Genomic DNA, 12,772 nt, shown 5'->3' with positions numbered 1-12,772 from the left:
GAACAGAGTCAAACAACCTCACGACTAAACACTCGGCAGGTGCCCCAAACAATGAACTAGACGCCGACAGGCACCACATAGCACAACACAGATTTGGAAAAACATGGTACTGAGTTTAAGAACGATCTAAGGTAGAATACCACTGTGGCGCATTAAACACACAGACACAAAGCAACCCATTATGTTCCAAGGATATACACACATCCAGACAAATGTTAACCAGGTCAGAATGCATCCTGTAAGAGGAAGGAGAATGAAGTGGTGGAAAGTGAATGAAAGGGAAATAAACAATGAAAAGAAATATCGGGTCTTGCACAGACCAGTGATGTGTGCGCCACAAACTAAGGAGCATAATCGACTCACCTCTGTACCCGTGAGATTAAAAAACGGTTGCTTTGGTCCAAATGAAACAATCTTGTCTCCCAAACACGCACACCCACTTGAGGAAAGTATTGCAAGAGAACAGGACGTACCTGTGCAGTAAGACACGCCTTTGCAAGTTGCATTTATAGCCTCTTGGCACTTCTTCTGGGCAGTCTCGAACTGACAGTTTTTACAGCAGGGACTGTTCCTATCACTGCAGAAGAGCAGACAGGGACGTTGAAGTCAAAGGGCAGGCCCACGGCGCACACTCTGAAGATCGCAGGAGATCTGGCTGGGTCACCCTCCCAGCAGACTTCCCAGGAGCTGGCGCCACCCCCACACTCTGTTCGCCCTTCCTGACGTGGGATCAGGGAGCAGCGAAGCAGAGTCAGCACAGCGTGGTCTAAAGTGACTGGTCTTTAAAAATCACCTTGGTGTCCTGGGTTTTCATTAACTTAACATAGTAATTTTTTAAAAAAGACACAGGCCTAAAAAAACAGGGGAAAGGCAATGGTCAAGAAACTAGGCAGCCAAGCCCCAACCCCCATCAGTACTCCCAGTGCTCATGCGCACTGCAGGCGGCCAAATCTGTCGGCACAAGATAAACCTTCTCATCCACTTGGAATGCAGGCACGGGTCTTTCAGTGGACATAAAAATGGAAGTATAGATACCTTCTAACTTGTTCTGCATATTTATGCCATTCAATAGTACTTTTCATCACTAAACTACTGCATAGATACACAATTCCTTTATATCCCAAGACTGCCATTTTGTTTCCAGTATTTTGCAGTTATAAAAGAATGATGCCATGAACATCCTTGTTAATCATCTTTCCTGTACATCTGTTTCCTTAGGAGAGTCTTTGAACTGTGGGATTGAACTCTATCAAAGAGCGTGCAAGACTAAGGATTTCATTACATAATGTCAAATGCTTTCCAGAAAGCATTTCTCTTGTTGTACAGGGCAAAGTGCTAGAGACACACACACACACACACACACACACACACACACACACACACACACAAGCGCTGTGCACATACCCACCCTCGAACAGACTCCAAAGGCCCTGCGTGTGCTTTCCGCCTTTCGCCGCCGGGCCCTCTGCTGCCCGCTGCCCGCCTCACCTGCACTGGACGCCCTCCTTCAGCGTGCAGTTGTTGTGGCAGCAGGTGTCGTTGTTCAGGTACATGATGCCGGGGTCGCACTCCTCTCCTTCGTCCACCCTGGAGTTCCCACACACTTTGTTGCTGCGTTCTTGGAAACATTCCTGGGCCTTACTTTCAATGGTCTTATAGATAGACTGTTTACTGCAGTTTGAAAACATCTTAAGAGAAAAAAGGCCACGAAGGACCCAAACTAACATAAACATTCATTCCCAAGTAATTGTTTACACCACTTCTCTAGAAACAAAGTCTTCATGTAAAAGTCACAACCAAAGCCACCTGAAGGTATGTCAAGTTCCACTGCTGTCACTCTAAATGCGCTTACATGGAACTGAGTTATCCCCCTCAGTAGAATGCTAAAAAGCTGCTGTGAACCTGGTTAAGAGCCTAAAATTCTACACAGGAAGGCAAGCTACACACATGCAGAGGCCAAACATCCCGCCAATTCGTGGAGAGGACAGGCAGCCCAGTAGGAGAAGACAGTCATGAGCTCCACCAGGCTCTAAGTCGCCCCTTCCTCTGGCCGGGCACCGCCGCAGGGACAGTGAGAAAGAGGCACAGACCGTCGTCTTCCTAGACATGATGATTCGGGCACACAAAGCAGGGTCTGTTTCCAGCTCACCGCCTCCTCTTTCCCTGGCTATTTGTATGAGTGAGTCATGATTAAAGTTTTTAAATAGGTTGGGCTTAGTGAGAGGCATAATATTACATTTACTTATAGTCTATTAAAAGATTAAATTCCAAACTGTTACCTAAAAGTTTTCATGGGTCCCCAAGATTTTCAGTTTTTCTGAGTTTTCTAAGGTGACCAGACATCTCAGAGGATGTCTCTACCCCACCTTCCCCACTTGCAGTACAGAACCACAGAAATGGCCCCCTTCTAAATTTGAGAAGTTTAACCAGGAGCTCTGAAACAGAATCCACTTTCCAAACCATCTGAAATTATCAAGGAAGACTTGGGGGAAATGTAGTGTAGTTATTTCTTGAGGTCGGGTCTCCACAGTTCCTTGCAAATTGCTAAAATGGCTTCACTTTCATCCCCAACAAGAGTCACAAAGGCCCTGAAGAGCAGAGCACACAGGACCTTCCAAAGGTGACTGAGACTGCTGAGGAGATACCAAAAGGAATACTTTCAGAAAGATATCCAAGACCTATCATGCTAAAACGAAACACTAACTGGACTTTTTAAAAATGATCTTCCAAATATTTAAGGGGCCTGGCTCAAAAGAGAAGTCAGGACAAATACATCACCGCCTAGAGACAGACTCTCCTAGCCTTCTAACTCAGCAACAAAATGTTTTCCTCACATTGCCTGGTGCCACTTAACTTCCAAGTAAAATGGAAGGACTAGACATCTATGAACACCTTTAGTTCACATTCTAAGACTCGGCCACTCTGAAAGTCAGAAACTATTCACAAAAATCCCAGGTTGACTAGCATACCCTATCAGAACCCTCAATAGTAAATCGTTCACTTATTTACTTGACACATAATTATGAGCCACATACCCTTAACCAGACGCTGGAAACAGAGCTGTGAACAAGAAAAGCAAAAATAAGCCTTCCCACAAGAGGCTTATAGTCTGGCAAATTATGTATTTTGTTGCAAAAGTTTATGAAAACATGCAAACTGTGAAATACAGTAGCATTTAAAAGAATGACAACTTGTAAATGAAATGACAGGAAGTTTTTAACTTAAAGCCTGAGCCCACCAAACCCTGCAATCTAGAACTCCAACACAAGCTATCACTAATTTTCCATCTAGTCCAAATCTACACATGATTAATCGTGATACGAGTCTAAAAGATTGCTTTGATTTAGATCAGGGGTGTCCAAACTGCGGCCCATCATCCATTTTGTATTGGCCCGCAGCAAATTCCAAAAATATATTTAGTTTACTTAAATAAACCAGGTGAGGCAATACGTACTTCACCGCAAGTAAGTGGCCCGGCTGTTTGTGTATTTTACCGAATATGGCCCTTGGTGAAAAAAGGGCCACCTTGAAAAAAGTTTGGACACCCCTGATTTAGATGGATCATGTTTCACTCCAGAACACACAAGTTTCAAGGTACTTTGTCATTTACAGTTCCATCCCTAAAACGGAGCTTTTCTGAGCTCCCATTATAATAGACTCTTTCTTTCTAAACCACAGAAAGAAGCTCCAAGACACATACCTTATTGTTCTCATGGTCTCCACTCACAGCAATGGGATACATAACGAATTTTCCTCCCTGGTCCTCATTTGGGGCACATTCCGCTAAGCCATCCGGATCGTGTTCTGCTCCAAAATTGTGCCCCAATTCATGAGTCGTAACCAGGTCAGCTTCCTAAGGATTGTGCAAAGAAAACATTATTTCCCAATACCCAACCCTCACCTGCTCCACCAGCTGGGCCCTGCTATCTTAAATCGGGTCCTGATTAATCAGATCCTAATTAACCAGATCCTGAAAGAATCCTTAATTCTGCTCAGGCAACAATGCACTCAGCTAAAATAGCCGCCTTCCCACCTTCCCTTGAGGGTATGGGCAGTCATGTGTCCTGGTTCTGTCCACGGAAATATAAACAGAAGCCCCGAAGCCAGTGGGTAGGGCTTCCAGAGAAGCTTTTTAAAAGGGACAGATTGCGCTCTCTGCCCTCTTTTCTGCAACAAAGGGGAACCATCTTGTGACCCTGAGGTGACAAGCATGAGGACGACGGCCTCATGCCTGGAATGGATGACGAGAGTGGGGAGGTCCTGGGCCCCAGAGCATGACAGGGCGGCTGCAGCCCCCGCACGATGCTGTCCACGGACTTCCTGTTGGACTGAGGCAAATATACCCCATTATTTAAGTCACAGCTTACTGGATTTTTGTTACGTGGATTTTCTGGAATATGCCTAACACATTCCTAATGGATAAATCTGGGCAAAAACAAGATCCTAAAATCTTCCAGAGGACAAAAACAGGTCACATAGAAAGGAGAAAAAAAATTGGAGTGACTTCAGAATCTTTAATAGAAAAAACACTAAAGGGCAATGGAACCATGCCTTCCAATGCGGAGAGAAATGAGAACACACCCAGCTAAATCCTCAATCAAGGTTAAGAGGAAGGTAAAGACATTTTCAGATATGCCAAGTCTCGAGAATTTGCCTTTTATGTACCCTTCCTTGGGAAATTCCTGGAGGAAATGCCACACCAACAAGATGGTATGAATCAAGAAGAGGAAGAACCCGGGGTCCAGGAAATGAGTTGGGGATGTCGTCAGACAATAATGGCTACACTGAGGGGCGGGAACAAGTACCCACAGAGCAGCTGCAGGACGCAGAGCTCCCGGGGGATGTCCTCAGGGAAAACAATGATCCTGCAGGGTCTCAAAACAAGTTTGACGGGGAACTTTTATTTTCTTATTTTCCACCAAAGAACGCATGTTTTTTAGGCAGAAACAAACCAACAAAAAAATGCCATATGTATTATTTTTCAAAAAGATACCTACATAAATACACAACAACTATAATAAACTCAAAATCTACCTTTTTAAAAAATAAGAGAACATACCTTTGTAAGGATGGTTTTACCATAATTTTTTGTGCTGGTCAAACCACTATTCAAATAGATATTTTTCTTTCCAATTTGACTATAATATGCTAAAAGAGAAAGGAAATAGAGATACATTGCTTGTTTAGTACAGAATTATGACCCAATCAGCTTGCTAGTCCCACATATGTCACGTTTGTCACACAAATGGAAAGCTTACCCTTTGGACAAACACCTCCATGACTGTTTGCTCTGGGAGAACCAACGTAAGCTAATCCAAGAGTTCCCATGTCAAAATCCTGGTATGTGAAAAGATGTGCCAGGCAGACTTTAGATGCTTCTTCAGCTATATCAAAGCTAAATTGCTTTAAAAAAGAAAGTATTCTTCATTAGATTAACAATTACACCAGCCTGAAAGACGTTTCCTACGTCCGACAAGATTGAAGCAGGTCTGCACCATATCGTGCAGTGTGACGCTCCTTACCCACCGTTCTCGCCCACTACACAGTTGAGACTCCGACTGTCATCTGATTTAGGGGGTGGGGGGCACAAAAGGGAAAAGCTTGGAAGCTTTTTATAGCATTTCTAAGAAACCGAGAGGGTTGAAGTGTAGAGCCCAGCCTCGGGGACATTCCAATTCTGTCAGGCTCAGCGCTCTGGTACCTCTCCAGGGGGTCTCAGCACCTCATACCAAGACAGATCCTTCTCAAGTACTTGAAGGATTCTGTCGGTCTTGTAGGGTATTTTTAGTTTGCTTTGGTTTTACAAGGTATAGGAATTACAAATATACACTCATAGGAAAGCATAACTATCTAGTTTATGTTACTAAAATTAAGATTAAAATCCACTCAAGTCAGCACTGTTGCTTTGGGAAAAATTTTTTTTCTTAAAAGGGCTTCACATATTACTTTAAAAACCTCTTCCATAACAACCATAGTCTCCAATTTTAAAAGATCCTGATGCGTGAAACGTGCCGTAGGGAAGCCCTGCATGAGGCGTAGTGTTCCCAGGAGATGCCGCCCTGGCCACACTGGGATTTTGAGGTTCCATGGTAATAGGGTGAGGCTTCTGGGAATCTCCTAGGAGCCTTGGGAAGAGACCTGGACGAGCATCTGTAGAATGGAGTGCATCCCTTTTGTTCCTCCCCCGACGTGAGCTATCCCAAGGTCCCCAGGAAAGCAGAGGGGCAATGGTTCAGGAGATCTGGCCACGCGCTTCTGGCTCTGTCGTTAACAGTTGTATAACTAACCACAGACAAATCATTTAACCTTGCTCTTACGGGCTGAATCATGTTCCCCCAAAATCCATGTTGAAGTCTTAACACCCAGTACCGCAGAATGTCACTGTTTTTGGAGATGGGGCCTTTAAAGAGGTGATTACGGTACAATGAGGTCACATGGGTGGGCCTAATCCAACAAGACCGATGCCCTGATGAGGGTGGGGTAGAGACAGAGGAAGACCACGTGAGGACACAGGGAGAAGATGGCTATCTACACGCCTAGAAAACAGACCAGACCTCAGAAAAACCCAACCCTGACGACACGTTCATCTCCGACTTTCAGCCTCTAGAACTGTGAGAAAATATATTGCTATTGTTGAAGACCCTAGGCTGTGGTACTGTTACTAGCAGTCCTGAGTCTCTTTAGACGAGTAATGGTGCTATCTCAGGATAGCTAGTGGATCAAGTTAGGTAAGGTATGGCAGAGTTCTTACTACAGAGTTCTCCGGGGAGCCCAACCTGGATAATGAGTTGATAACAGCCCGTAACTCCATTCAAGCTTTGACATCTTGACTGCACCTTGTGAGACTCACCAGAGAATCCAGACGAGCCCCGCTCTGCCTGGACTAACCCAGGGAGACTATTAGACAAATAAAAGTGTTGTTTTTAGCTGCTAAATTTTTGGTAACTTGTTAGAGCACCAAGAGGAAACTAACACATTACCAACCTATTGAAAGATAAGCACTATTACTTCATAGAAGGTCATTTTACAAGGAAGCGAGAGGATACACAAACTTAGACACCGAAATCACGTCGCCAACAGGATAAATCATACCCAATCGGGGCAAGGATCCATGGGCCACAGAGTGTTCAGGTTCACAACCTTTAGATTTATTACCACAATAAGAACACAAAAACTTAAAATTCTTACAGAGAACTGTCAGATCTCCAAGTTATATTTCTACTGCCTAATACGTTTTCATACTGTTGATCATTATTGACCTAAGAGATCCGTGGAAGTTTCAAAGAGACCTGAACTAACAAAACGGTGTGCGAAAGATTTATACACTGGGTGTCCACCTATTTTCTAAAGTCCCATTACTTCATCACAGGTATCTTGGATAAGGAGCACCACTTTCTAGCATTTTTCCTTTTCACAGCTTTTCTGCCCATCTTGCTGCATGCGTCCTGCTGCAGGGGATAAGGTCACTGCTGGGTCAGCTGGGTGGGCTGCTCCTGGTTTTCAATTACCTTTTCTAATATGACCCTGCGCTAATGCAGGCGTGACCCACACATTAGAAATCACCAAGTGGTGTTAACAGCATCACATCCGGGATCCCACAACCCACCTCGAGTAACATCTTCACGTCCCAAGCATCTTTGTCTTCGTTCGGATAACTTTTTGCCATATTGTAGTGCTTCTCACCAGGTTTCACCTCTTGTGGAGACTTGAGAATGCGAATCTATACTTAAAGAGATAATATACTTAGAACACTTCAGAAAAAAGTCACAAACTCTTCAAACTGCATTGTTTTAGACATTCAAAAAAAGACTACGATTCTAGAAAAAATGTTTTAGAACCAAAATTCCACAAAATTCTTCAGCTCTAAATAGTGTTTAAAAACAAAGTGAGAAGCATGTGACATGGAAAACATATGTCAATGATTTATAAATTTATAAATATACTACCAAATTTTCATTTCCTCTATATTCAATTGGAAAAAATGAGAACTTGGGTTCCATGAGCCTAAAATATTTACTCCAACTATAGTCAATGACATAGAGATACAGAACACAAGATGCACCTCACTGTGTACCACAGGAATAAAGGATTATAAAGAACAGGGGCTTTTCCTTTTTCCTTGTTCATATAGTACAAATACTTATTAATCCTGCTTAAAAAAAAAAAAAAAAGGAATAAAGGTTTCTCTCCAAAGGTGAAACATATCGATTGGTGAATTTGAGAAAAGGAGCAAAGCCACGCTCAGCCCAGCTGTTTCTGGCATCTCTTCTGGCTCTGCCTGCCTGCAGAGGGTATATTATGGTCCTCTCTGCTCACTATGCTGGGCTTTGCAGCTTTGGTGATGGGTGGTCAAGGTCAGTTCTGGAATAAAATAGGGGGAAGCCCACTGTGATCTCACAGCTAAACCACATCTTCCAATCCATCTGCTACCATTAAAGCTGATATTTTTATCTCCAGTATCACACCTATTTTTTCAAGTGGTTCTAAGTTCTAAAGCAAAAAGGAGACTTATTTATTGGTCCCCTAAATCTCAAATAAGTTGCAGCTATTTTAAACAAGTGAGGCAGTTTTATATGTATCATAATAGAATAGTCACCAACATATTCATGACATGAAGAAGCAAGGTCCAAAAGACTACAACACACCACCAATGTGTCAAATATACATACACACAGACATACACACATGCTATACATGCATAAATCATCTCTGGAAAGATACACATGAAATTAATGACATGGATGTCGCTGGGGAAAAAAGTGGTTTGACAATGGGCAGCGGTTGAGGAGACTTACTTTTCACTGGCTTTTGTACCATGTGTATCTATTACCTAGTCAAATAATAACTTAAAAAAAGAAAATGCAAAAGAGTAAAAAGTGGAAAAGGGAAAAATAATTCTTAGTTTTATGCAAGTACTATAAAAGTTTAACATTTTTAAGTATGATGCATGATTTCACGTTTTTTTATCTTGAAATTCTATCTACAGAATCTATAAGAATATAGTTAATTTAGTACAGAGAGCCTAGAAAAAAATCAAAACAATAACTTCCACATCAAAATATCTGTCTAAAGCAATACCCAATTTCAGAACAGTCATTTTTATTAGTCTTATCAATTTGGAACAATTTTTACTATGAGATATAATTAAGATGACATTAATATATCATGGCTGGACAGACTCTGTTAGGTTGGTGCAAAAGTAATTGCGGTTTAAAAAGTTAAAAATAATTGCAAAAACCACAATTACTTTTGCATCAACCTAATATTAACGGATTGTAAGAAGAATCAGGAGATTTGGGGGAAGAGATCTAATCGTTCTGTATGTATAAATGCCTTGCAAAGCATACAGTATTTTTGAGTAACTTTTCTAAAAATTCAACAGTACGTGCTAGGATTCTAACTAAAGACATAAAGCAGAATCAAAGAAAAAGAAAAGAATGCAGGCAATAAAAAGGCCATGAATTCAGAGAACGGAGAGATCACAGCAGCATAAAAAGGCTTTCTACCTAAAGTCTAAGGACAGAAAACTTCATAATCTATAAATAATGGCAAAAACACTGTTTAATTTATCAGATAAAAATCACTGGCATTTGAGAATATTTATTTATGATTAAAGTTGAAGATAAGTTTTGAGTTTGAATATAAGTGACAAATATTTGTATCACATTACTTGGCTGAGTAATATAAGCCACATCCATTGGTAAATACCTGTTCTATCTGTATTCCATAACCTTTAAAACCTGCATTGTCCCACGAAGTGTTCCGGTAGATGTCATCAACTCTGTCAATTAGTTCTATCTGTGTGTATAAAAGAGAGAGTGAGAGAAAGACATTATGTGTATCTTCACTACTCGTTGCAATGTAACAAATTCTGCAGAGATAAAAAAAAATCAGTTTAGAAAAAATGCCATGGTACAAGTTTCTACCAATTACAAAAACTAGCTTTAAGATGTTACTCTTTATCACTGATAGAGCTAACAAATTATTCCTAGCCCCAAAGAGTTGTTACTAGCATCAAGCAGTGCTAAGTTTATCACAAACCCAAGTAATCAATTAGATATGGAACCAAAATACACACTAACAGCCTTTTTTAAAAACTGCCATCCTAGTCAACTACAAAAATGAAAGTTAACAGTCAATTTACTTAAAATATTCTCTTCTAAAAAGTATTCTGTCTTCACTCTCTGCTTGGCCAGTCCCCCCAGCACCTTCCCCTGAGAGAGGTAAGGAGCGGTGCCAGACACTGCTAACCCTGTGCCGGGCCCCTCACTGGGCGGAGTGGCCCAGGTAAAAAGAGAGCGAGAGAAATGGTTTCGATTCCTCCTTTCTTCTGTGCTCTGATTTGGGAAGGGGGTCAAGTGGGTAGAGAGGGACAGTACAACAGCAAAGGACGGCTCACAGTACATAACAAAATGCTCGTTACTTATGATCTCAAAGAGAATATTTTATTGTTCAAAACTGGAAAGATGAGGTATGTTGGGGCAACTGGGAAGCACGTTACAGGTCTAGGAAACTCTTCTTTGCTGATAGTAACTGTAGGACTAAGAAATGCAATTTTTAAGACTAAACCTCTCATTATATTCATATTCTTGGTGCAATGAACAAAGAAATAAATTAAGAGGAGATCCTTAATACAAAGCCCGTATTCAGAAACTTTTTCAAGAAAGAATCTCTTACTTAGGAACAAGAATTATAATGACTTCACACACTACTCCTACTAACCTCATAATAAATTCTTTCACTCAACATGAAGGGAAAGGAAAGAAGGGTGAGGGAGGGTACCAATAAAGCACAGAGAATGGGAAAAGCAAGGCAATGAGAAAGACGTCTTTACTGTACTAGGCTCTCGGTTCATGAATAGCTGCATTCTCTTTTATTTCCTAAACAGTATTTTGGTCAGTGCCAAGTTATGACAAATGAGGTCACACCAACAAAAAAATGTCAGTGAAAAATGACTCCCTTGACTTTTAAAATTATAATAGTAAAAGCTTAAAAATCCAGTGTCATGGGCCGGCCCGGTGGCTCAGGAGGTTAGAGCTCTGTGCTCCTAACTCCAAAGGCTGCCGGTTCGATTCCCACATGGGCCAGTGGGCTCTCAACCACAAGGTTGCCAGTTCGACTCCCCCAAGGGATGGTGGGCTCCGCCCCCTGCAACTAAGATTGAACACAGCACCTTGAGCTGAGCTGCCACTGAGCTCCTGGATGGCTCAGTTGGTTAGAGTGCCTCCTCTCAACCACAAGGTTGCCAGTTCGACTCCCGCAAGGGATGGTGGGCTGTGCCCCCTGCAACTAGCAACGGCAACTGGACCTGGAGCTGAGCTGCGCCCTCCACAACTAAGACTGAAAGGACAGCAACTTGAAGCTGAACAGCGCCCTCCACAACTAAGATTGAAAGGACAACAACTTGACTTGGAAAAAAGTACTGGAAGTACACACTGTTCCCCAATAAAGTCCTGTTCCCCTTCCCCAATAAAATCTTAAAAAAAAAAAAAAAAAAAAAATCCAGTGTCAGTACTTCTGTAATCTTTCGTTCACATCTCCGTATGAAAGTTAGTTATGACCATGAAAGTCCCATTTATTTCACGCAGTTATAGTCCAATAATTAGCTATTTTATATAACATAAACCAAGCTGACCATCTTCTCTGAAATATACATATAAGCCAAAATAATACACACAGGTTCATACAAATACTTTTTCCCCCACTCTAGAGCATACATCAACATGTGTCACCAATAAGGTCACTGCCATTATACCGTTTCCCCGAAAATAAGACCTAGCTGGACCATCAGCTCTAATGCATCTTTTGGAGCAAAAATTAATATAAGAGCCGATCTTATATTATATTATACCCAGTATTATATTATATTAATATATTTTATATTATTATATTATATAAGACCCGGTCTTATAGTACAATAAGTCTTATAGTACAATAAGACCGGGTCTTATATTAATTTTTACTCCAAAAGATGCATTAGAGCTGATGGTTCAGCTAGGTCTTATTTTCAGGGAAACACAGTAGCAGTAATGTTTTCAAAGAATTCACTTGTATAAAGAAGAGAGGCCTATGTTATGAACTCTCCCTAAACCTAATAGGCATAAAAATTATAATGTGCAGAAAATAGTAGTTCAAAGGTACAATAGGTTTTCAAAAATTTGAAACTAGAATCTCTATACAGTAATGTAAGAACCTCAGAGGATAACCCCCAAATACTTCACAAAATAATATAGCATCTGAAACAGATCTGGTTTCATTACGTTTCAAATTACAGCAGTCTTCTTTTAAATGGAATTTGTCTATCTACATGATTTTTTTTGTCCAGTTAGCTCATCTAATATCAAATACTTACTAAGTAATTGGTAGTGGTGCTCTCTTCCCCTCTGCCCATGTATTTGTAAAAGCGATGATCTGCTACCACCAATAATTTACACGTGTTCTTCATGGGATTAGGGTCAGCTCTTCTCTTCACCCGATGAATAAGCTCTAATATGAATTTGTATGCACTATTAAATCAAAATTCATCAAAACAAGGATTTTTTTTATAGTAACACTTTAAGTCTAGCAAACTTTTGAAATAAACATTATTTGAGTTCAGTATCTTGGAAAAAAAAAAGCAATTTGGAGGAAGATAGAAAAGTGAAAAGCAGTATGAGGGTTTAAAATTGTACAATTCAAAATCAAGGAAAAGCCCTTCCTTAATTTTTAAAATGAGAAAACTTTACAAAGTACTTAAGAGTAAAATAATCACCCATTCATTGCTGGTCTATCA

The 12,772-nt window shown here is 41.0% G+C and overlaps 1 protein-coding gene across 3 annotated transcripts in view; it reads right to left on the bottom strand.

Annotated features, from left to right (window-relative positions):
- ADAM17 (ADAM metallopeptidase domain 17) overlaps positions 1–12,772 on the bottom strand; it is a 43,919-nt gene that overhangs the window by 12,056 nt on the left and 19,091 nt on the right. For 2 of the 3 annotated variants that reach the window (XR_013994634.1, XM_081068716.1), the window contains exons 6-13: positions 12,353–12,486; positions 9,709–9,798; positions 7,607–7,720; positions 5,259–5,403; positions 5,060–5,148; positions 3,701–3,853; positions 1,489–1,688; positions 474–577 (exon numbers count right to left, since the gene is read on the bottom strand). Coding sequence is in view for 2 of the 3 variants with exons in the window: in XM_081068716.1 (XP_080924842.1) it covers positions 474–577; positions 1,489–1,688; positions 3,701–3,853; positions 5,060–5,148; positions 5,259–5,403; positions 7,607–7,720; positions 9,709–9,798; positions 12,353–12,486 (1,029 nt within the window). In the remaining variant the exon portion in view is untranslated. Of the gene's footprint in view, positions 1–473; positions 578–1,488; positions 1,689–3,700; positions 3,854–5,059; positions 5,149–5,258; positions 5,404–7,606; positions 7,721–8,795; positions 8,846–9,708; positions 9,799–12,352; positions 12,487–12,772 lie in introns of those variants that run through there. The other variant, XM_081068717.1, reaches the window with a different exon arrangement.

The sequence above is a fragment of the Rhinolophus hipposideros genome (genome assembly GCF_964194185.1).
Source record: "Rhinolophus hipposideros genome assembly, chromosome: 12".
In the NCBI taxonomy this organism is placed as follows: domain Eukaryota; kingdom Metazoa; phylum Chordata; class Mammalia; order Chiroptera; family Rhinolophidae; genus Rhinolophus; species Rhinolophus hipposideros.
The sequence above is the reverse complement of the archived record's forward strand: the minus strand, read 5'-3'. Positions and strand labels throughout refer to the sequence as shown.